This window comes from Bubalus bubalis, chromosome 10 (assembly GCF_019923935.1).
Source record: "Bubalus bubalis isolate 160015118507 breed Murrah chromosome 10, NDDB_SH_1, whole genome shotgun sequence".
NCBI classification, from domain to species: domain Eukaryota; kingdom Metazoa; phylum Chordata; class Mammalia; order Artiodactyla; family Bovidae; genus Bubalus; species Bubalus bubalis.
This window is the reverse complement of record NC_059166.1, coordinates 51,501,807-51,528,265: the sequence shown is the minus strand read 5'-3', so window position 1 is coordinate 51,528,265 and position 26,459 is coordinate 51,501,807. Positions and strand designations below refer to the sequence as shown.

Below are 26,459 nucleotides of genomic sequence, written 5' to 3'. Positions count from 1 at the left end.
GGTTGTGTAACCTCTTTTTATGTGATCTTTGCCCAAGGTCACATAACTCTGAGACATGAATTTATATCACAGGGAGACAGAAAAGTAAATCAACACAGGTAATATGGTGTGATCAGCACCTCAGGAGAGTGCCCCATAATTAATGAAAAGGAGAGAAATCTAACTCCAAGATCGACTGATCAGCTCTGGAAGAGGAGATAACATGTGAGCAAAGTCCTTGCAGGTTAAAGAGGAACTCATAGGGTGACACTGTGAGAGAAGAATAATCCATAGAGAAGGAGGCGTCATGTAAAGAGGTTTGAGTATGGGGATATGCATGAAGTTTGCAATGATTGTGTTACAGCATGTGGGTAGCAAATTGTTTTTTAAAATGCTAAAGAGATAGGATGTTTCATAGTAAAAACAGAACCTGTGTTGGGACTTCCCTGGTGGTCCAGTGGTTGAGACACCACACTCCCAGTCAATACAGGGGGCATGGGTTTGATCCGTGGTTGGGGAACTAAATTCTCACATGCTGTACACAATGAATTTTTTTTTTTTTTTAAATGGAACATCTGAAACACTTTAAGATGAATAAACCTTGTTTTGGAGTGAGGCAAGAATGAAGACAGGTAGGTTCATTGGTTAACAGTAAGTTTCTCTAGCCCAGGAAATAAGTATTGAGGATTTGAACTAAGATGGTGGTAATAGAAATAGAATGATAGAGATTTTTAAAAATTAAGGGAGTATATGCAAAGTCCTGCACACAGATGTCTATAACAGCTCATCATAATTGCCTAAACTTGAAGTGACCAAGATGTCCTTTAGTAGACGAATGGATAAATAAACTGTGGTATCCAGACAAGGGAATATTATGTAGAGCTAAAAAGAAATGAGCTATCAAGCTATGAAGAGACAGAGGGGAAATTTAAATGTGTATTACTAAGCAAAAGAAGCCAATCTGGAAAGGTTACATACTGTATGAACCTAACTATACAATATTCTGGAAAAAAATGAAACTATGGAGACAGTAAAAACATCAGTGATTCCAGGGGTTAAGATAGGGAAGGAGGGATGAATAGGCAGAGCACAGAGGATTTTTAGGGTAGTGAGACTACTCTTATGATATTATAATGGTAGATACACATTTTGGCCAAACCTACAGGATGTAAAACACCAAGAGTGACCCCTAATATAAACTGCAGACTCGGGGTGATGGTGATGTGATAGTGACAGTAAGTCCATCGATTGTAACACATGTGTCTACTCTAGTAGAGGATGCTGATAATGACGAAGGCTATTCATATGTTGGGGTACAGGGGAAATCTATCTTCCTCTTAATTTTGTCATGAACCTACAACTCCTCTTATAAGAGGAGTTATAATAGAGTTATAATTAAGGAGGTAAGATTGAAAGGTTTTGGTGACAGCCTATGTGTAGCACAAAGATGGAGTATTTTAGGATGACTCCTGAATTTCTGGCTTGGGTTAACTCTCAGAAAGGTCACATGTCTGTGGAATATCCAAGAGGAAATGCTGACTAAGCAGTTGGCTTAGAGATGACAAAGCATGCTATTTAGTACAGTAAGAATACGGCACATTAAGGAGATGAGAAAGAAAAAGGACAGGGTTAGAAACATAGTCTGTAACCAGGAGACAGGAATGAACACTGAAGCTGGAGTGCAGGAGAGGGGACAGAGGCCCTCCACATGTAGACGAAAGAAAGCGAAGGTGAGTAAAAGAGATTAGCATCCATGTGGCACCACAGTACCCAGGGGGATATTCATGAAGCTGATGGAAGAAGAGTCTGTAAAAGAATTGAAAAGGAGGAGGAGGAGAACTAGGAGAGAGTCTTGAGAAGAGAGAGGTGCAGGAAAGAAAGGAGCTGCCAGAATTAAAAGGCTATAGAGTGGTCACATTAAAGACCATAAAGGCCCACTGCCTTTGACAATTTGGAGGCTTTGGTGACCTTTGTTGGAACAGCCTTTGAGCAGTAATGAAGGCCAAGGACTGAGTTCAATAGAACTGAAGAATGAATAAGTGGTAAGGACTCACAGACACTGTTCCCAGTTTGGTAGTTAACAGGAGAGGGTTGTGGTGATGAAAGAAGAAGAAAAGTTTCTCCCATCTTATTGATCCTATTTTAAAAATGAAAAAAAGGTACCAGTGGAGAAGATACTGAAACTATGGGAAACCCAGGAGGTTCCTGAAAGATCATGTTGCTGAAAGGCAGTTTAGCCTCAGAGAAAAGAGCAGACATTTAACTATGGGCAGAAATATTTGCAGGTGGAGGGTGGGCAGGAGAATGAATATCTTAAATGAAACATAGATTTTCTTTTAACGCCTCTAATTTTGAGTATTGATAATGGAATTAAGTGTGATTGATTTTGTTTGCTTTATTGATTCTGAACTCAGGCATCAGTCAAACATTGGAAACATTTTATTTTTGAGAAAAATATGTTGAAAGTGATTTTAAAATTGCCCACTGAACAACAAATAGTTAGCTGAAAACAGAAATTACTAATATTAGAAAAATCCTTCAAGACATTCTTCTCCTTAAAAACTCACAAACAAAGAAGACACAGTGAACTCTAGATTATCCATATAACAAATTAAAATGACAAAATGACTTCCTTGGCCAGCCGGCATGTCTCTGGGCTGTCACTGACATCTTCTGGAGTGGGCTTAGGGAAAAAACGCCAACATAATAGCATGTGAAAAAAATTGACTGGGATCCTTAAATGGCTACTAAAAAACTTATGATATATTTTAGAGCCAAATATTAGTGACATTTGGCAAATATGACAGTCTAGATTACCCATGCCAGATAGCAAATAGTCATGATTAGAACAAATAATTAGTAGTTGGCAATGATTAAGTAAGGCTGATACATTCCTACCCTTTCTGATCATCTGCACGGACTTAAAAAAAAATCTGAAAGATTAAACTGTAATATATTTTCCAAAGTTCGTACTTTAACTTTCTCCAAATACAAAAGCATCAGCTCTAGTGAACTATGAAATAGCACACAGTATATCTGATTAGGAGCATATTAAATATATATGTTGGTACAATCATCTGTCTTATCTAATGTGGGAAAAAATAGCTTAGTGGTGGAGAAAAAAATGAATGTAAGTTACAACTTCTCAACCTTGAGGGTAAATTATTCCATTTAGAGCACCGACTATATATTATGTATCTAGGAGACAGTGCTAATTTAATAATTAAAATTATAATAATACATTGTTTGGAAGAGATAACCTCCTATAAGTCATTGCCATATTACTTAGTTAAAAAATCATAATCTATTAAAATACTGTAAAATATGCAAGATCTTTAGTGCTAAACGCAATCCCCATAGAAAGTATTTTCAACTTAAAAAAACTGTATTCAATGGTAACAAAATAATTATTTACTAACATATTTTCTTCCCATAATACAAAATTTCAATATTTAAGCAGGAGAAGTTTACAGTACACACTGCTATGGACTGAACTGCATCCTTCCAAAATTTGTATGTTTAAGTTCTAAGCCCCAGTGTGATGGTATTTGGAGGTGTGCCTGTGGGAGGCAGCTGGGTTTAGAGGAGGTCATGAGGGTGGGGCCCTCATGATGGGATCAGTGTTCTCCTAAGAAGAGATACCAGAGAGCTTGAGGTCTCTCTCTGTCATGTGAGAACACAGCCAGAAGGTGGCCACGTGCAAGACAGGAAGAGAGCCCTCATCAGAGCCTAACCATGTTAGCACCTGATCTTAGACTTGCTGCCTCCAGAACTGTGAGAAATAAACGTCTGTTTACATCACCTGGTCTGTGGTATTTTGTTATGGTAGCCTGAGCTGACCAATAAACACACTGAGCCCCTGTGATGTGATAGGAGGGAGGGGTAAGAAATAAAGAGGCGTCAGGTATGACTCCTGCTTCCAAGAGCCCCACAGTATAACAGGGGTGGGTAACACTTTCAACCACGTTAGCCCATGAGGAAAGTGATGCAAAACCAGCACTCAGATACTTTCTGCTTCTGTGAAGTTATTTCAAGGATCCAGCGCTTCTCAAAGTTGAAAGGGAAAAAATAATTTCTAAGTACAAGAACACTAAAAATCACATTTATGGAAAAAAAAAACCCAGAATACCCAGAATTCTTCCTAATACCCTCAAGGGAGAATAACATTCTTTAAACCTTTGTACCTTCACTGAAGAGAGAAAATGACTAATTCTCACAGCTGCCCATTTAGTGTAAAACAAAATGAAGACAAGGGATGACTAATAAGCATCAGTCACAGAGGAGGGAGATTTAGGGCAGGAAGTCACTTCCTCCCTCCTGCTCCCTTTACATTCTTGGCTTCTGAATGATTAATATAGTAAGAATTTTGGCTTCGCTTTATAAGGTGATCCAAAAATGCACACCATAAACAGAACAATCCCTTCTATCTGGGGAAATGCACTTTTATACTTGTAAAAACAGAAAACAAAACAAATAAAAAAAAAAGACACCCCCCGCCCAGGCTTCCTTATAGTGATAAAATACTCTACCTAGAGCACTCCTACCCTTTGCCTCTCACATCGCAGCAGCACGTCTCCTCTTTCAGGTCATGTCTTCCCCATAAAAGTGCTAAACTAATGCCGCTTAATGACAAATTAATGTCCATGAATAAAAAATACACCTCTAATAGCATAGAGTAATTTGCCATTACAATATCATCATTGGACATGCCCCTGGTTTAATACGATGTATTTAATTCATAACCTAATGAGTGATATATAAAAAGAGGGAGATGAACCCTGCAATTACATTTATGTGAGTCTGTCACCTTATTTGTAAAACCTTAGAGTCATTTACATTCAAATTAGAACAAATGAGTGATTTCACAAAGTGTGGTGATAAATGACCACAGCAGCCCAAGACAAAACTGTATTTCCTGTGAACACATTAACAGTTTCCTATTATTTGTTAAAAATTACAATGCATATTGCCCAGTGTGGTGTGAATAATGACTTTTTTACTGATTAGGTCAGAAGACTAATATGTAGCAAAATAAATAATTTTTCTTTTCATTTTTTCTGATTTTTGCTTTAAATTAACTACTGAATTCTGGTGGATTCACACTGCCACCTGCTGCCTAGGAGCAGATACTAAAAGCATATTCCTATCAAAAGGAGTTAATTCACCACTTTGCTGGTCTTATTCAGAAAGTCTAGTGAGAGTTCTTTCTCGTCAGTATATTTAAATTGCATTTCATAACAAGGGCTGATACTTGGCAAACCAAAAGATCACTTACTAAACAAATAATAGGATATACCATGTGTTATTTAGGGGAGGGAGTACAAAATCTACAAACCTTTTTTTGAGTACAAAATCTACAAAGCTAACTACAAAAAAAGTCATTTTCAGCAAAGCATGTGTATCTCCTAATACATCACTTTCAGAGGATACAGCAAAAAATCCAGTGGCCAGTACCCCTGATCTTAAGCTAGGGAAGTTTTGGAGAGGGTCGTGTGTGTGTGTTCCCTACTCTTGACCCTAGGTACAATCTGAAGGTGATGACTGAAGGTGCTGCCTGTCCACTGACGATCTCCACCACCTAGCCCTTCCTCCCAGTGTCAAGTTCCAACGCGAGAGGAAGGCCTTAGTGTCCAGGACAGAGCAGACTAGGAAAGGCGTGAGGACAAGATATGAGGCTCAGGAGGATCAGGCCTGGCCTTGGAGACCAGGCTAAGGGTTTCTGTAGGTGAAATGATGCAGCCAAAGGGTCATTAGGGAAGCTAGTAGAGTTTTCCAAACCAGATCAACATCCTAGCTCTGACTTTAAGTTTCTCCATCTGTAAAGAGAAAAGAACACTCACCTGCCTTAAGGGGTTGCTCAGCAGAGGAGAAATGGGAATCTCTGTGCAAAAGACTCAATACAGATAGGCTCTCAATAAATGTTGGTTCTCTTTCCTGTGAAAGATAATGATGGCTCTGGGGACTATGGTTTGGCATAGACAGAGGTGAGAAACAAGCAGACCCCCTAGGAGGAAATTATGAGCTCATAACATATAGCCAGCGATGGTGAGAGTCTAAAGAAAGGTAAGAAAATTAGCACTGAAGAAAAGGACCTGGTCTGAGAGATATTTGGGAGGTAGAATCAACACAACTTGATAACTGATTGGATACAGTGATGAGGAAGGGGGTTCTAAGACTCTGTCCAAATTTCTAGACAACAGATCAATGGTACCACCAAGAGAGAGAAGGATAGGTTTTCTCATGTTGGATCTGAATTGCCTGTGTGATGCTTCTTAGATAGAGACGTTCAGAAGCTAAATTTAAAAAGGCAAGGAAAAATCAAAGTTTAGGAAAACTGGACTCAAAAATTTTGTAATGTTTATCTGAAGGACTCAGTAAATCAGCAGCCACATCAGAATCCCTTTATTCACAGCCCATGTCCTGAGGATGGTCTGCAGAGATTCCTTTATAAGATTTAACATAGTGGCTGACATGCGTGTACACATGCATACTCCGAAAAATAAGAAAATTTACATGTTTTACTGGACCTACTTTAAAACAAATATTGCTCTTTAGTGAACTGGTTCACCTTTCTGATGAAAGATTTAAGAAGAGTACAGTGGGTAAGAAAGAGGAGCAGAAGGTGGAACAGGGAAAGCAACATTTACATTTCATTTGAGACTGAATCTCAGATAGCAGGTAAGTCTGACAGGTCATGCTTATTAATAATATATAACACGACAGGCTATACAGGATGGAATCCTACAGAATCTCATCGCAAAGCAGTAAGAAAGGATGCACACTTGAGGAGCTGTTTATAAATCCCTCATCATGGGATGATGGGCTATTACAGTAGCCACTCCTTGCAACCACCTCGTCCTCAATGAGTTAGCTGTTTTCACAGCCACGCTACCAGTTAATCCCACCAACATGCACTGAGACCACATGTATTCTCAATGAGGGGTCCAATGAGAGGGCCTGGGGCCAAAAATGAATAAGCCAAGACCTCACAGGATAAGGAAGACCTCATAGCCTGAGAGGCCAATTCATGGTTATCCTCCCTAATACAGAGGGATACTGCTCTTGTGATGTGGGCTCCTGGCCCTCAACAGCCTGCCAGAGAAAAAGCAAGAGAAAGGACACAGTGACCTCAAAGTGTCCCTTCCCTTGGCTCAGGGGCGGCAGCAGCATCTAGGCATGTGCTGAAGAAGCTTCAGGTCAATACAACAGCTGATGGCTGGGGAGGCTCAGGGTGGCTTGGGTAGGGCAGTGAGTTTCTGGGAAGTGTCCACCTCATACTTTTCCTAGCATATGCTTTTTAATGAGCCCTAGAGGACAGGAGGAGGCACCAAAGCCAAAGTCTACCCTTCACATTCTCTGAAATAATGGTAATCTGAGAACAACAAAATAATACCAGGCATCTTAGGAAAATGGCTTCACAAACTCCTTGTTGTACCGAAGAAGGACTACTCTAGTATTCTTGCCTGGAGAATCCCATGGACAGAGGACCCTGGTGGGTTACAGTCCATAGGGTTGCAAAGAGTTGGACATGACTGAAGCGACTTGGCAAGCACCAAACAAGGATAGAGAATATACTAGCTTTGGTATTGGGTCTTAATTTCTAACTACAGTTAAAGCACTAAAGATTTTTCATTTTAACAGAAAACGTTTATATACCCAATAAAATTATTCCACAGGAAATTAAAAACTAGTTAAGCAATAATACCAAAAAAATCATAAATAGGTATAGTTATTTGACTCTGTCAAAACAAAAGCAGACTGACCCATTCTGGTAATTTGATAATCCTAAAAGATAGGCAGGGGATATATTTGTAAAAGACTGACATAATGAAGGCTTCTGCACACAAATGGTTTTAATCCACTTATAGCCAAATTTCCTTCCAAAAGTTGAACATCTTGTAACATCAGAGATAAAAAGGAAAAGGAAAGTTACATAAGAGAATGAAATGAAAACATTGGTGAAAAGAAAGTGAAAATTTTAACCCCTGCTCAAGCAGGCTAATAATAAATGACCTATCCAGAAAACACATCTGTATGCAAGTTACATTTTTTTTCCAGAGCAAACAATGAACTGCAAGAATTAAAAATTCCAAAGTGACACAAGTTAGCCAATATTTCGACAGGTTCATCTGATGGGTAGGGAAAAATACTCATGAATGTCCCATGTTCATCCGGAATCCTTATTTAGAGAGAATTATAGTTAACACACACACACACACACACCCCTGTATATACACACTATTTTAATATGCATTATGATAGCTAGCACCATAAGCAAACTTTTGTCAACACACATCATTAATTATTATCTACCAGGGAAAAAGTGAATCAGGTGATGATGCTGAAAGCACAAGTTGTAATATTTGTTGTAAAAATGTCAAATAAAAGTAATTTCAATTTCACAAATTGAACACACAGATTTGAAGTCTTATAGCCAATGTTTTTCTCATTTGGTACTTGCAGAAAGGGATTAAAATAGCTATCCCATATCACCCAATGATATTGAGGGGAATCAGAAGGAAAAGAAGATAAAACATTTAAACATTTACTATTAGATTAAATATGCTGAGATAATGATAAAACTTTTATCCGCTGTATTGGAACTGCCCCTTAGTTGAACATGGCTGACATTCCTTACACTATCTCCCTAGGGAGCACTGGTTCCTATTTCCTGAGGTTGCTGGGGGGATGAAATAATATGATATACGAGAAAGGGCTTTGGAAATGACCTAATGAGTAACAGAATGGCTGTATTTAAAATTAGAGAAATTATTAGGAAGGAAATAAATAGGCAGAAAAAATAGCATTTTTCTACTTGCTAATAATATGTCATGTGCACAAGGATAGTAGAATTAAATTATGTAGATTTATTATTTTTCAAATTTACTTTCGCTGTTGGTATAATCCTGTAATAAATGCAAGTTAACAGTCATACTAGTAGAATAAATTGGAGGATCTCAAGATAGGAGGTTGGTACTTAACTCTGCAAAATAAGAGACTCATAAACATACTACCTGCCTAAGATGTCCTGTGTCTTCCTATTGAAACAAAAGGTTTTCATCCAAGAAGAAAAAAAAGGTCTTTGGAATCAGAAAGGCCTATCACTCACCAGCTATGAGCAAACTGGGATTATTTCAAATCTTTGATTGTTTACCTATCAAAATGTGTACCCTGTTGTGAGGGCCAAACGTGAAGCATCAGTGAGCAAGCGGCAGGTGCTCAGTAGATGGGCTATTCTCTCCCTCCCCTTCGCAAAGCCTTTCCTGCAACCCTAGCAAATCAGGGCAAAAAATGCACAGATCACTCATCACTTCTCCAGAATTTACTGCCTGAGAAGTTCATGCAGCAAGTAATTATATATGACGTCATGATATGTTAGCTATTGTTACCGAATCTGAAATGACTATCCAACTTTTCATGCATTTCCACAATCAGACAGCATTGGTTCAAGTCAAGACCCTTCCTAGTGTCATCTCCCAGGGCCCCAGCAGTGAACCTTGTCTGTGGTTGTTGAGTTGCTCTGCTGCCCAAGGGGAGTGGAGGCCTAGGGTGGGCGGGGAGGGCTGGGGACATGAGGTAGGGCGCTGAGAGCTGCAGCTGCCCTCCTAGAAGCCTCAGTTCGTGTCCTGGAGAAATTCTACCACCAAAGGCCACATCTCCCACCCACCCCTCTTGTACTTTATCTGTCACTGGAGTCCAGTTGGTGGGTTACTGCAGGGGGAGGAATGTGCAGGGCATACTAGCAGGATGCAAGCTTACATACCTGGATGAGATAGTGAGAACACAGATTGAGAAGCTCCAGTAACTGTAGGTGACTGCCAGCTGCTAACACATCCTGGATCACGCCTGGCTCCAACAAAATCTGTTGTTTTTTTTAAATAAAAGAAAATAATCAGTTACTTAAAACTTGCTTAATCTGCAAATATACTGTATTTAAATTGCTCCTTAACATACTATATCTGAATTAATACTGTTTCTTATTATGGAAGTCAGTCCTTTTTTCTGTTCTGATTAATGAGCTGTGGCCCTCATTCTAACAGCTGAGTTCTCATTTCCAATACTCATTTCTTGTGCACAAAGCTCCACACTTAACCACTTATTTTTGCAGGAGGATATGAACATTTGCAAAGACCAATATAATAGTCTTAAAATTCAGTTTGTGATGAATGTCATCTTGTAAATACAAAAGAATTGAATTTTAGTTTTTCAACGTATACTTCAGAAGGTTTTTCTTCAGTAAATTGCAGATACAGTACAGTTAACAGGTATTTTAGGGAAAAGGGCTTACATTTCTCCTTGAAATACAAGACCAGAGGTAGATATTGCTCCGTTTTACTTCTAAATCCTATAATAACTTCAACCACAAGCTTTCATTTTTTTTCCTTCTCAATCTATGATTCTCTAATCCTTTCTGTTTCAAATAAAAGATGTAGAAATAGTATTTTTAGAATAAAAAGGCATCAGAGAGAAAGCAAAATGCCCCAGATATACTGGCAAGAGCAGTCTTCACTCTCTTCTGATTAGGTCCAACTTTGGGCCTACAGCTGCCAGCGCTTGAGCTGGTAAACAGGACTGGAGAAAAACACACAACTAAGTTGACTAAATTAACTTTACATCCAAGACTGCCAGGCACAGGAAGACTGCAATGCTGCTCCAGTCTTCCTCACCCATTTCCCAAGCACAGTGGTTCCTCAAGTCTAGTCTCTGAACCAGCAGCATCAGCGTTACCTGGGAAATCCTGAAAATGACAAATTCTTAGGCACCTCCCCAGATCTAACTGAATCAGAAACTTTCAAGTAGAGCCCAGCAACTGGTGTTTTGACAAACCCCACTGGGGCTTCCAGTGCCCAGTGAAGCCAGAAAAACACTGGTGGAGTCAGCTCGCTCTCTCCCTCTATTTCTTCTCGCATGCTCCTCTCTCCTCAAGCCTGCAACTCCTTGTCTCTCTTCTTATGCTAACTTCATGATCTTCCAAAGCTCCCACCACCAAGTCTACCAACCCACCTACTCATATCTGTTCCAGCACATTTTATTCTCCCCCACACTTCAATTGGGCACTAGATCCCATCTCTCTCTGCCTGATACTTCCCCTCTCGTTGCTATGTCATCAGCTGTTCTCTTCCACTGGATGATAACTCTCATCAGCATACAAATATGCCATTCGAGCTCTTAAGAAATAAAAATCCCGTCCCTTGACCCCAAAGACCCTTCATGCTTCCCATCATAACAAAGCTCCTCAGGGGAAGTTGTCTATATAAAACCCCATTGCTTGCTCTACTCTGCTCTCTTTCAAATCTATACCTGTTGAGTTTTGTTCCCATGGTTCCTCTAAAAATGCTCTCATCAAGGCCATCAGTGACTTCTACATCCTAGAGCCACTTCTCAATATTTAATCTTACTCAAGCCAGCAGCAGTTAGCAAAGCTGATTGCTCCGCTTCTTGAACAATTTCTTCCCTTGCCCCTAAGACAACACACTCTCTCTCGGTTTCTTCTACTTCAATAACCAGAGCCTTTCCATCTCCTTCCCAAACTGTAAGCGTTGGGGACGCTCAGAGTTCAGTCCCCCATCTCTTCTTTCCTCTCTCTACTAACTCCGTGGATGACCTCACATAATCCCATGGCTTTAAAACTATCCACACACTGATAACATTCAAATTTGTTTCTCCAGCCCCAACCTCACCCTTGAACTTCAGACTGACATTCAACCACCCATTCTGTGTCACCACTTGGGTATCTAATGGGCAGCTCAACCTGAAAGTGTCCCACACTGAACTCTTCATCCTCTCCACCAACCACCAAACCTGCTCCTATCCCAATCCAGCCATTTCAGCAAAAAGCAACTTGGTTATTTACACTAAAACCCCAGAGTCATTCCTTACTCCTCTTATTTTTTTCATACCTCATATCTGATCCATCAGCCACTCCTGTTAGCTCTACTTCAAAATAGTTCCAGAATCAAACATACTCAGTGCCTCTTTCATCATTATCACTCTAGTCCAACCTACTGTCTCCTATATAATAGCCTCCTAACTAGTTGAACTGCTCTCTCCTTTGCCTCCTCACACTGCTTTTAATATCAATCAAATGGTTCTTTAAAAACAGAAATGAAATCATGTCACTCTTTCATTCAGAACTGTCCAACAACTTTTTATCTCATTGGAAAAAGACCAATGTGTGCACTATATCATGTAAGTTCCTTTTGAATACACAGAGCACCTTAGCGTTTACATCTAGCTGCTTTCTTTGCCTGGATTGCTCTTCCTCAAGACATCAGAGAGGCTCACTCCTCATGCTCTTCAAACCTCTGCCCAGACAGCATCTTACCTAAGAGGCCTTCTCTGAACATCCTATGTAAAACAGTACCCCACTCCCCATCACCCCTATTCCCAATCTCTTTGCTTTATTCTTCTTCATAGCACTTAACATCTCTCAACATACTACATATTTGTCTCGTTGATGATTTTCTGTTCCTCCACTGACTAGGATACATGATCCAGGAGAGTAAGAACTTGAGCCATTTTGTATCCCTAGCACTCAGAACAATGACAAACAAAAAGCTTTCACTTAACATTGATGAATTAACCTTAATTTATTGAATTAATTTATCTCTGAAAGTGAAAAGTGAAAGTTGCTCAATTGTGTCCAACTCTTTGCCACCCCATGGACTATAAATACAGTCCATGGAATTCTCCAGGCCAGGATATTGGAGTGGGTAGACTGTCCCTTCTCCAGGGGATCTTCCCAACCCAGGAATTGAATCGGGGTCTCCTGCATTGCAGGCAGATTCTTTACCAATTGAGCTATCAGGGAAGAATTTATCTTTAGATATGCTTTTTTTAATTTTTAAAAATTATTTATTTATTATTTACTATTGGCCACACCAGGTGGCATGCAGGATCTTAGTTCTCCAACCAGGGATAAAACCTGCACCCCCCCTCACCCCCGTGCAGTGGAAGCGTGGAGTCCCAACCACTGGACTGTCAGGGAAGTCCTCTAGATATGTTTTTAAATTCAAAACTAACTTTATTAATAAGCCTAACTAGAGGAAAGAGGGAAAAGAACTATACATTTTATTTCTCAATGATCAAAGAAGTGAAAAAGTTAAGCGTGTGTGGCAAAAATACCAACATTCATCTTATTCTGAAAATTCTTTACAGCTCCTTTCCTGTCTAGTCAGAAGGAAAAACCTGAATTTTTCTAACTCCTCAAGGAGAAGGGTTTGACTGACATTCAGGAAATTATTGCAGCTCCCTTCACAGGAGCAAGGATGTAGTGTATTCTTGCAGAAGAGGCATGGCCTAAGGCGCAGAATGGGGAATAGATGGATTAGAAAGGTTAGTCTTAGCCTTTAAATCCTGTCAGTTGCGCTTATTTCACACAACTGGCATTCATGATAACCTCTAAGGCTCGGTAATGCCAAACACAAAGACAGATATCACAGAGAGACAAGATGAATATTCCACAGCACGTGTAACACGTCCAGCGGGCCACCTGGAGAAACCTCAGAAGAGAAACCCATACTGGGATTGTTTTTTTGTCTTTGTTTCTTGATTTCTGTTCTGTAGTTTTTTTTTTCTTCTCTCATCACAACATAAGTTTCTCTAAAAAAAATTCTTTAGCACAGAAAATCCCTAAGTGATTTTAAAGGGAGTGGTTTAAAAAAAAAACCTATCAGAAAAGCTGGGTCTCACTTATAGAACCAGAACCAGCATTTCCAAGCTCCACTTACATTTATTTACGTTAGTCGCTCAGTCGTGTCCAACTCTTTGCAACCCCATGGATTGTAGCCTGCCAGGCTTCTCTGTCCATGGGATATCCCAGGCAAGAATACTGGAGTGGGCTGCTATTTCCTTCTCTAGGGTATCTTTCCAACCTATGGATCAAACCCGGGCCTCCCGCATTGTAGGCAAATTCTTTACCATCTGAGTCACCAGGGAAGCCCTTAAAGTCTTTTCAATTCAGTTCTGTAGCTTATTGGTGACTGGTTGTCCTCATATATTTTTCCAGAGAATTTGTGTTTGGGCAGAAAAACAAAGGTTGGATCTCATCACGGTGTACAGTATGGCCAATCTATCAGTTGTCTAGAAGAACTGGGTGAAAATGGCCTTCTGTAGAAGGAAGGGCTCTCCCACACATCAGCTGATAGATGAAGATGGAGATCGCTAAGTGTTGCAGAGCACACGCTGGTTACACTTAGGCCTTTCAGGAATGCATACCCACCCACATCTAGTCTGGCACTCAAAGCAGATCAGATAGGAAGAGGGATCACTCCAGGACCACCCACAGGAGGGAAGGTGGTCAGTTCAGACACGTGACAGTTCAGAACACGGAGTAGTCGAGTGGGAGCTTGACACGTCTAGTCAATCATCAAATTGGAGGAGCTTAGCTCAGATGAGATAGAGGACAAGACCAATGTCTGAATAACAAAAAAGATAAAGAAATGCAGGATGCATAAAGCCAAGTAGTCCAGAAAAACACTAATGCCACCCAACTGGGCTGGCATTGCCTCTTCCCTCAGGGATGCTCCCCTGCCTGGGTGGAGGCAGAAGTGGGGTGTCTTCAGACTGTTCAAAGAGGTTCTGATGCAATTTCAGGTGGGCACGAGCTGCCGGTTCACAGGCCATCGTATGGAACATGCTTTCCCTGCCACCCACTCACACTTGACCTCCAGGTAACAGAATACAGAGGGCTGAACTTGAAAGAGGGGAGCTGGACAGTCCTAGCTGGGGAGGTGACAATCCCATTTCAAAAGCTGTCCTGCAGCTGGTGGCAAGTTAGTCCGTGTCAGCTGAGGAAAGATCCACTGCTGACCCCTGTCCCAAATGCTGAGACACCGCCTTCACTGTGACCAGCTGAGGATAAGAAGCGGTCAGTGGCTGTAGTCAAGGTGACACTGGGTAGCCTGACAAAGCAACAGAGGTAAAAGCCACAACTACAGTTGAAGACGGCGGTCTCTAAAGATACCAGGGAGAGTTACCACATCAGAATTCAGGCTTGAAGGGTCCAACTGCCCTGCCAGAAGGAGGCACTCCTGAATACTCAGACCAAAGGTGTCGTCTGGCCACTGATGTAAGCAACAGTGGATCTGCACAATCTTTCTGTCTGCTAATTCCCTCAGTTCTGTCCGACTCTTCGTGACCCCCACGGACTGTAGTCTGTCAGCCTCCTTTGTCCATGGGATTCTCCAGGCAAGAATACTGGAGTGGGCTGCCATGCCCTCCTCCAGAGGATATTCACAACCCAGGGATTGAAGAACCCCCGTCTCTTAGTCTCTTGCAGTGGCAGGCGGGTTCTTAGCTACTAGCGCCACCTGGGAAGCTGCACAATCTCTAACAAAGGGCTTCCAAATTGGAATGAGACTGGGGCTCCGGGTCCCAGCAATATCCTCGGGCAGGACACAAGGCCAGAAACTTAAGAAAGAAGAATATGAAGGAGAGGTGAGAGGCTGCAGAGGCTACAAGACGAGCCATGTCCTCACTTGGCAGGGCTCTGGGAAGACAGGGCTCGGACTAACGGAGCACACAGACCCCAGGGCGTTCCTGCCTTTCCTTCTGCAGCTCTTTCTCCCAAATCACCAAGTGTCTCTTCATCCTTCTAATTTTGCCTTCTTATTGTTTTTCTTCTCTTTATTTTTTTCTCTCACTTTACCTTGCTTCTTGGAGTTGCTACTGGTAGGGACTGTCTTTAATAGCCATGGTAAGTCTTGGTGTGATCTTTTATCCTGCTTTATGAATAGGTGAGTTAGCATCTTCAAAAAAATGTTGTATCTCAGTTCTTTAAAGCTATCTTCCTCATTTTTTGCTTCAGGAGCTGTTTAAATTACTTACTTCTGGGTTTGTGGATAGAGTAGTCTGAAAGAACTGAACATGTTAAAGTCAAACAATGAAGGTCTTTACCAAACAAACAGCTGTGCACACAGGAACACAAGCACTTTTGAAAGCTCTCATGTAAGTGAGAATCAGATGTGGCTTAAGACTATTTATAAGAATAAAAGCACATTTATTATTCTTTATACTTGTTTCTTTGGGACATTTTTCTGTATAATATAGCAAAAATGGCAAATTATCACAATTTGAATTTATAAATAAAAACAATTGAATAAAAGTGTAAATAAATTTTAAATTATCAGATATTAAGGATACATAAAATGCTTTGTATAAAGTTCTTCAACAGACTTCCTATAGACAGAATTTGAACTGTAAGATCTAGCTGTGGGAAACTGCCATCAATTTAGCTCTTCTTTCAAAACCATTACACTAAGGATTTTTTAAACCACAAGGTGGCGCCTAAGATTAAAGTAAGAGGATTTTCCAAATTAGGAAGCGTATCTTTATGACAGCCACTTTATTTCTAAGAAAAATAATAAATAAGGATAATAAAGTATGAATTCTACTTTCTAGATGTATCTATAATTTGGGGAAATGTTCATAAACATTTCTGTTGAAACACTTAATACAAGTGACACCAATCAAAATTCAGTAGTTCTCCATAAATCAGGTCCCAGTTTATGAATATAAGTTCAAACTTTTTGTCTTTGTATTCAGAAATTCTTATGATGTGGCCCCAACCTAATTTATAAAACTTCCAACTCTGCAACCCTATGGTTCCTTTGCTAAAGCCAATAGCCCATTGTCTTCCACATACAGGCAATTCCTTTTTCTCCACCTTGAATGCCCTCCTAACTTCTTTAATCTCTATATCAAAATCCTACCCATTTGTCAAGATTCAGTGAAGTCCACTTCCTATACAAATCTTTGCAAGATTTCCCTTCACCCTAATCTGATACTGGGATTAATCTCCTGGGACTCCGAATTACCACAGATGTCTAATGAACTAAAACTATGAGCCCCAGGTCACACCACCTGACTTCAAATCCCAGCTGGCAGAATGAGATTGAGATAACTACTCAATTCTGCCTCCGATTCCTCATTTATACAATGAAATTATACTACCTATCTCAAAAAATTGTTTTAAAGACTGAAAAAACGCATATACATCATTACAACTGTATATGGCTGTGTTAGTTAAATGGTTTAAACAACTTGGAACGTATTTTTCTCATGAAACATAAATTAGGCAGCTTGGAGTGTCAACAAACCGGGTTCCTTGCAATTTCCTACTTCTCCAATTTTAGCCTGTGGTTTCATGGTCACAAAAAGGCTGCCACATCTCCAGGCATTGCATTTATACTCAACGCATGAGAGGAATGAGAGGAAAAGGAATAGAAATAGTATGCCAGCTGATATTATTTACTATGAAATAACAGATTTCCTAAAAATACTACCACACAGACTTCCATTTACATTTCATCTGCCAAGTCTAGTTCCTGTAGCTACTCAAAACTGTAAAAGAACCTGGGAAAGTGAGTTTTTATAGCTAGATGCACTACTGTCCCAAATTAAATTGGAATTTTATATAAAGAAGAAAGAGGGAATGGATGTTGTGCAGACAATCAAAGCATAGGCCACGACTCTTAGCAGAGTATCTGCTTACATAAATCTGCAGTAAATGTCAACCGTTATCTGTTTCTTTTCCACATGACTGCTTTTGCCCTGAGTGAGTTAGGTGTGTATGTGTGTCTTATTTTATGTCTTACCTATGAGACTATGATGACAGGGTCCATCCTATTTCATGTTCATTGCTGTTGAACACCTTAGAAGAATACCTCAGGAATTATTTAGTAAAGAGATTTACAGGAGTAAAAAATACAGGTCCTGGAGAAAATGTTAGAAGATGTCAAAAGCCTCCATGAGAGAGCCTGGTCACATGCTAATCCGAATCAAGGATTATCTGGTTGAAAGAGTTAAACAAAAGGACACAATAGACATTTCAACTAACAGTCGTAGTAATGTGTACAAATGAAGGTCACCTCTGGGCTGGATGTTCTGTATGATGAATTTGTGATTCGATTATTGATTCCTTAAGTTTCAAATTTTGTCAGGTAGTTTTCTTCCAAACATAGGACACTTGTACAAATTCCTACAAGATCTTAATATCAAACACTTAAATATACTCATTGATTTTCAATTTATGAAAAAGCAATCAACTTTTCCATCTATTAGAATACAAAAAAGGAGAAAATGAGACTTAATTTTCAGAATATCTTGAAAAAATGCTTAAAACCACAAAAGTAAAACCACAATAAAAACATACTAGTAAAAAAAAAAAAAGTATGGTGCTAATCACTTGGAGATTCTATTACTTTCCTTCACTAGTTTACACAGCCTCATTTGCTTCATTCGAAGTTTCTAAGGTTATAGGCAGATAGCAGAAGCATAGTCCCTAAGATGCTAAGAAGAAATCTTGGAATAGATAAGGCCACCAGTACTACATCACCGGGACTTCCCTGGTGGCTCAGTGCTGAAGAATCCACCTGCCAAGGAAGAAGACACAGGTTCAATCCCTGGTCCAGGAAGATCCCCTGGAGAAGGGAAAGGCTACCCACTCCAATATTCTTACCTGGGGAATCCCATGGACAGAGCCTGATGGACTATATAGTCCATGGAGTCACAAAGCGTTGAACATGACTTAGTGACTCGACCACCACCACCACCGCTATATTACTAGGAAACTCCATGCTGCCCTACAAAAATTTCATTACCATTAATGAAACTTTAAAAGTCTACATTTGTTGCTCCTTATTCTTCCTTTCCTATTTTAGGACACGTGAAAGGGTGATGGATTAGATATTCAAGCTAGGTGCTCAAGTAGAGAGAGGAGAAAGCAATCAGATGGAATTACTAAGCTGCTAAGATAGTAGTGGGCACAGGGTGCTATAGGAGCACTTGGCTGGAGGTGCTTCATTTCAATAGAGCTGTGAAATAAGTCTTTACACAAAAAACTTGGTCCCCTCAGATTGCATGAGCAAGCCTCATTTTCTTTTGGCCCCTTTTCCATTTTCACAGTTCTGGTATTTCAAAGCTCTAAGATCAATAATTCTGTCAGATAGCCACTTCCAACAGTTTTCTTCATTGTGTTTAAATTAACAAAATATATTATTTAACAAGATGTAAAGATGAATTATATATACTTACATTACTTTAAAAATATGGCCTAATTATTTGAAAAGGCAGAACAAATTTTTAAGAGTTTCTAATTCCAAGAGAAAGAAGCAGTCCCAGCAATTAAATATAATGAAACATGAAGGTCATTACAGGTTATAAGAAACGCCAAATTAATTATTAAGATTCACTTTTATAACCAGTGCTCTTTCAAGTGTGATGAACATGGGAGGTTTCATTCCATTAAGCTTTATGAATGAATCTGAGCTTTTCCATACAGAGCTAGTTTCTTATAATGCTAGTATGGCCAAAGGAAAAAGCAACATTACTTTAAAATACTGACATCCAAAGACGGAAGGTCTCTGGGAGAATGAATAGGCCTGGTGCCAATGTTCATTTATAGTTGGCTACTATGATGGCAACCCACTCCAGTGTTCTTGCCTGGAGGATCCCAGAGATGGCGGAGCCTGGTGGGCTGCCACCTGTGGGGTCGCACAGAGTCGGACACGACTGAAGCGACTTAGCATAGCATACTATGATGTCACTGCTGGGTGCCTGAGCACAGACAGAAGCAAAGAGCCAAAAGGAACCATTATGCTTTAGGCTATGACAGCGTGGGCACAGGATGCTGCAGGAGCACTTGGCTGGGAATGCTTCATGTCACTGAAGGAAGCTGTAGAATGATTTTTCACATGAAGAAATACCTCATTAATCTTCAATTCCATGTTCATTTGGGGAAGTCCTTGTATTTGCTTTATAAGAAATGGAAGTAAAAGTATGGCTTCAGGAGCCACTGTATCAACATAGGCAAGTTATTGACATGTTTGTTTTTAACATCATTATATTTTGAAAAAGGGGGATGACTACTACCTACTTTTGTAAAGTTTACATGTAAGGATAAAATGGAATAATCCTGGTAAAAATTTTAGAATAATCCCTGGCATGTTTCACAGGGTAAAAAATATAGGTGCTACTATTATTATTGTTAATTCCATGAACAGAAAATAATTATTCACAAATAATGACTTCTATTTCTAATGTTTACATTGCCTACTACAGACCAGGTGCCATGTGAGGTAATTTCACACATGTTATCTCTCTTTCTTACACTGTTCCCTACTCCTCACTCCTGCAAGGTAAATATTAACCCCCTAAGGCAAATGGAGAAACTGAAGGTGGAGAAATGCACCCATTCAAACAGAAAAATCTTTTCTGAGCGCTGCACTGTCTAGGCGCCTTTCCAGGCACTTGGGTATGAACATGAACAAGACAAACGAGGTTCCTCGTTGTACAGTGCTCACAGTCTAGGCTTTGGCCTCTACGATAGACTGAGGTACCATCAACTGGCAAGAGTGAAAACAAAGGAAGAAACAGATTTGAAGGAAATAGCAAAAGTCCCATTTTGGAGATATGTTCAATGTCTGGCTTACTGGATGGCTATTGGTTGTCCAAATAGAGATATCAAGTGGTCAGAAATATATGAGTCTAGTTAGCAAACTGTAAGTCCCAGACCAAATTTTTCTTTCACATACTTTTTGTATGGCCTGTGAGCTAAGAAAAAAAAAAAAAAACGGTTTAAGACAAAAATTTTAGTTGCATTTTTAAAATTTTATTTTATTCATTAATAAACTTCATCTTTTAGAGCACAACAAATTGAGCAGAAAGCGGAGTCCCATATACTTCCTAATCCTGCATATGCATAAGCTCCGCCATTACAAACAGTTCCCACCAGGATGGTACATTTGTTACAATCAATGAACCCATACTAACACAGTATTAGCACCCAAACTCCATAGTTCATATTAGGGTTCACTCTTGGTTTGGGGTTTGGATGAACATCCAGAGTGAGTACAGAGTATTTTCACTGCTCTAAAAATCCTCTGTGCTCTGCCTTACTCATCCGTACCTCCCCCAAACCCCTGACAACCACTAATCTTTTTATTATCTCCATCAGTTCAGTTCAGTTGGTAAGTTGTGTCCGACTTTTTGCGACCCCATGACTGCAGCACGCCAGGTTTCCCTGTCCATTACCAACTTCTGGAGCTTGCGCAGACTAATGTCCATTGATTGAGTCAGTGATGTCATCTGACCGTTTCATGCTCTGTCATCCCCTTCTCCCGCCTTCAATCTTTCCTAGCATCAGGGTCTTTTCAAATGAGTCAGTTCTTCACATCAGGTGGCCAAAGTATTGGAGTTGCAGTATCAGTCCTTCCAATAAATATTCAGAACTGATTTCCTTTAGGATGGACTGATTGGATCTGCTCACAGTCCAAGGGACTCTCAAGAGTCTTCTCGAGCACCACAGTTCAAAAGCATCAATTCTTTGACACTCAGCTTTCTTTATAGTCCGACTCTCACATCCATACATGACAACTGGAAAAACCATAGCTTTGACTAGAACGGACCTTTGTTGTCAAAGTAATGTTTCTGCTTTTTAATTGCTGTCTAGGTTGGTCATAACTTTTCTTTCAAGGAGTAAGCATCTTTTAATTTCATGGCTGCAGTCACCATCTGCAGTGATTTTGGAGCTCCCCAAAATAAAGCCTGTCACTGTTTCCACTGTTTCCCCATCTATTTGCCATTGAGTGATGGGACCGGATGCCATGATCTTAGTTTTCTGAATGTTGAGTTTTAAGCCAACTTTTTCATTCTCCTCTTGCACTTTAATCAAGAGGCTCTTTAGTTTTTCTTCGCTTTCTGCCATAAGTGTGGTATCATCTGCATATCTGAGGTTACTGATATTTCTCCCGGCAATCTTGATTCCAGTTTGTGGCTCACCTAGCCCAGCATTTCTAGTACTCTGCATACAAGTTAAATAAGCAAGGTGACAATATACAGCTTTAATTACTCCTTTCCCGATTTGGAACCAGTCTGTTGTTCCATGTCCAGTTCTAACTGTTGCTTCTTGACCTGCATACAGGTTTCTCAGGAGGCAAGTATTATCTTCATAGCTTTGCCTTTTCCAGGATGCCATATAGTTGGAATCTCAAAGTATGTAGCCTTTTCAGATTGGCTTCTTTCACTCAGAAGTAAGCACTTAAGTTTTCTCCAGGTCTTTTCATAGTTTGTTAGGCCATTTCTTTTTAGTGCTGAATAATATTCCATTGTCTAGATATACTGCAGTTATCCATTTGTCTATTGAAGGGTGTCCTGGTTGCTTCCAACTTTTATAAATTATGAATAAAACTGCTATAAACACCTGTATGTGTGTTTCTGTGTGAATGTTAAGTTTTCAATTCCTTTGGGGAATACCAAGCAGTGTGACTGCTGGATTGCATGATTAAGAATATGTTTAGTTTTGTAAGATGTATCTTCTGTGAACATTGTCCCCCAGTCTGTGGCTTGTATGCTCATTCTCTTGATAAAACTTCTGCACAGCAGGTTGTAATTTGAATGAAATACAGCTTATCAAATTATTTTTTTTCATGAGTCCTGCCTCTGGCATTGTATCTAAAAAGTCATTGCCATATCCAAAATCATCTAAGTCATCTAAGTATTCTCCTGTCACCGTCTAGAAGCTTTATAGTTTTACATTTTACATTTAGGTCTGTGATCCACTTAGAGTTGATTTTTATTTGGGCGTAAGGTCTGGCTAGACTCATTTTTCTTGAATGTGAACGTGAGCTGTTTCAGCACCATTTGTGAAAAGACTATCTTTACTCCACTGCATTGTCTTGCCCCTCTGTCAAAGATCAGTTGTCTATATCTATCTGGGTCTATTTCTGTATTCTGTTCCACTGATCTATTCATCTATTATTTCCAGCCAATACCACAGTGTCTTGATTTTGCTTTATAGTAATTTGAATTCAGATAATGTCAGTCCTCCAATCGTTTTTCTTCAATGTTCTATTGGCTCTGGGTTCTTTGTCTCTCTCCATTGAACTTTTAGGAACAGTTTGTCAGTATCAACAAAACAACTAACTGGGATTATGATTAGGACTGCAAGGGAGAGTGGCATATTAACAGTGTCACATCTTCCTATCCATAATCATGGAAGCTCTTTCCATTTATTTAGTCCTTTGATTCCTTCTATCAGAATTTTGTAATTTTCTCACACAGATCTTGTTCATATTTTGACAGATTTCTTCCTAAGCATTTTATTTTAGGGTGCTAATGCCTAAGAATGCTTTTAACTTTTTAAAATAGGTTGGAAAACGTGAAAAGATGAATAATATGCTGATATATAAAAAAATATCCAGCTGAGCTATATCAAATCCTAAAATATGATGCTGTTGAAGTGCTACACTCAATATGCCAGCAAATATGGAAAACTTGTGAGTGGCCGTAGGACTGGAAAAGGTCAGTTTTCATTCCAATCCCCAAGAAGGGCAATGCCAAAGAATGTTCAAACTACTGCACGATAGAATTCATTTCACATGCTAGCAAAGGAATGCTCAAAATTCTCCAAGCCAGGCTTCAACAGTACATGAACTGAGAACTTCCAAATGTTCAAGTTAGATTTAGAAAAGGCAGAGGAACCAGAGATCAAATTGCCAACATCCGTTTAACTTATTTAAGTAGTCACTCAGTCATGTCCAACTCAAACGACCCCAAGGACTGTAGCCTACCAGGCTCCTCCATTCATGGGATTTTCCAGGCAACAGTACTGGAGTGGGTTGCCATTTCCTCCTCCAGGAGATTTTCCCGACCTAAGGATCGAACCTGGGTCTCCTGCATTGCAGGCAGACGCTTTACCATCTGAGCCACCAGGGAAGCCCGTTGGATCACAGAAAAAGCAGGAGATATCCAGAAAAACATCTACTGCTTCACTGACTATGTGAAAACCTTTGACTGTATGGATCACAACAAACTGTTGAAAATTCTTAACGAGATGGGAATACCAGACCACCTTTCCCACCTCCTAAAAAACCTGTATGCAGGTCAAGAAGCAACAGTTAGAACAGGACATGGAACAACATACTGGTTCAAAATTGGGAAAGCAATATGTCAAGGCCGTATGTTGTCACCCTGCTTATTTAACTTACATGCAGAGTACATCATGCGAAATGCCAGGCTGGGTAAAGCACAAGCTGGAATCAAGATTCCCGAGAGAAGTATCAATAACCTCAGATATGCAGATGACACCACACTTATGGCAGAAAGTGAAGAGGATCTAAAGAGCCTCTTGATGAAAGTGAAAGAGGAGAGTGAAAAAGTTGGCTTAAAACTCAACATTCAAAAAACAAAGATCATGGCACCTGGTCCCATCACTTCATGTCAAACAGATGGGGAAACAATGGAAACACTGACAGGCTTTATTTTCTTGGGCTCTAAAATCACTGCAAATGGTGACTGCAGCCATGAAATTAAAAGATGCTTGCTCCTTGGAAGAAAAGCTATGACAAACCTAGACAGCATATTAAAAAGCAGAGACACTGCTAACAAAGGTCCATCTAGTCAAAGCTATGGTCTTTCCAGTAGTAACGCATGGATGTGAAAGTTGGACTATAAAGAAGGTTGAACGCCGAAGAATTGATGCTTTTGACTTGTGATGTTGGAGAAGACTCCTGAGAGCCCCTTGGACTTCAAGGAGATCAAAGCAGTCCATCCTAAAGGAAATTGGGCCTGAGTACTCATTTTAAGGACTGATGCTGAAGCTCTAATACTTTGACCACCTGATGCAAAGGGCTGACTCACTGGAAAACAGCCTGATGCTGGGCAAGATTGAATGCAGGAGGAGAAGGGGATGACAGAGGACAAGATGGTTGGATGGCATCACTGACCCAATGAACATGTGTTTGAGCAAGCTCCAGGAGATGGTGATGGACAGGGAAGGCTGGCGTGCTGCAGTCCATGGGGTCACAAAGAGTCACAAAGACAGGACTGAGTGACTGAATAACAAATGTAAAAAAATATGAAATTCAAATTTCAGTATCCATAAATAAAGTTTTGTTGGAACATAGCCATGCTCATCTATTTACTTATCTGTCTCTGGCTGTTTTCATTCCATAACAGCAGAATTGAGTAGTTGCAACAGAGCTGGATATGGCCTGCAAAGGCTGAATTATTTATTATTTGAACCCTTACAGAAAAAGCTTGCTGATCTCTAGTCTGGAGTACAGGTGGGGACTAGCAGTCAAGAGCATAACGTTGTACCAAATAACATGGGTCTGGATGATGGTATTGAGGAAGCTGTTTAGATATAAACAGGAGGGTTTTGACACATGAGGAACTCAGAGCCTACGGAAGGAGGTGCAAGCAAAGACACCTGAAAAGGAACGATGGGGAAGAGAGCTTGACACCTGAAAAGGAACGATGGGGAGGAGAGCTAGGGGGAATAAGAATAAGAACCCACAGAGTGTGGTGTATTCACAAAACGGCTTAAATGGAGAGGCAGGTTGACTGTGTTGAATGAAGCTGAGCGGACATGATGCTATCAGTCCAGCAATATCTGTGACTATCAGATCAGTTTTAGCGGGATGCTGAAGATGGAAACTTACAGACCTGATGAATGGAACAGGGAGTAAAAAATGAGGAAGAGTAAGTTTATGCAACTCTTTTCATAAGTTCTGCTGTGAAGGAAAGCAGAGGAATAAATGGTAGTTGAAGAAGAAGAGAAAAACAAGAAAGGGATTTTTGAAAGATGAACAATAAAGCATGTTTTTACACTGGTGGGAATACACCAGTGGAAGAGAAACTGATGACAGAAGAGGCAGACATGAGGATTCAGGATTGATGTCTGAGAGGTTAAGAGGAAGGAGGATCCAGAGCTTAAGTGGAGAGATTAGCCTCTCACAAAGCAAGGATGTCTCCTCCAGCATAAAAGATAGGGATACACAGAATAAGTGCACAGAACCTGGGAAGTTTGGGGATTCGATGGTGAAAAGATATATTTCCTGTATGCATGTTTCTCAATGGAAGAGGAGTTTCCCTTGTGCTATGTGTACCAGGGCAGGGTAGTGAGAGGGCAACAGGGTTTGAAAAGAGGAGAAGAAAAGAAAAACTTAGCAGGAAGAGGAGGAAAGCAAATTTAGCAGGGAAACAAATTAGCACTGCCTGGCTAGGTGAGCATCCAACTGAGATTTGGGAATCTGAATTTGAAGTGAAAATGCTAACTTTTTCCAGCAACAGTCAGTGGAGTTGATACTTATAGTGGAATTCAGTCAACAATTCTCTAAAGCTGCCACAGGCTGGAATCATGCTTGAGTCCCTCTAGGTCAGTGGCTATATTCTTTGGGTTGTGCCAAACTGTTTCTACCCTGATACACATATGATAACATAAGGATGCATGGTTGTAATCAATTTTTCAAGAGCTGCATCTATTCAAATACCATATGTCAAATGGCTACCTTTTCTCCCTGCAAAGTAAACTGCAAGCAGTACTCGATAAAGTACTCCAGCTCAATAATTCATTCTCCTGTCTGAACCAGTGTAACTTCTGGAGCACTGAGCATTCTCAGATACTTCACCATGCTCCATACACTAACAACTGAGGCCCCATTTCCAATAAATGCAATGGTGTGTTGATCTGCCATTTC

The 26,459-nt window shown here is 40.1% G+C and overlaps 1 protein-coding gene across 19 annotated transcripts in view; it reads right to left on the bottom strand.

The window, feature by feature from the left end:
- KLHL32 (kelch like family member 32) overlaps window positions 1-26,459 on the bottom strand; it is a 227,521-nt gene that overhangs the window by 83,710 nt on the left and 117,352 nt on the right. For all 19 annotated transcript variants that reach the window (XM_044924317.2, XM_044924316.2, XM_044924309.2 and 16 more), the window contains one exon: window positions 9,743-9,841. In XM_044924317.2, coding sequence (XP_044780252.1) covers window positions 9,743-9,841 — 99 coding nt within the window. The remainder of the gene's footprint in view (window positions 1-9,742; window positions 9,842-26,459) is intronic.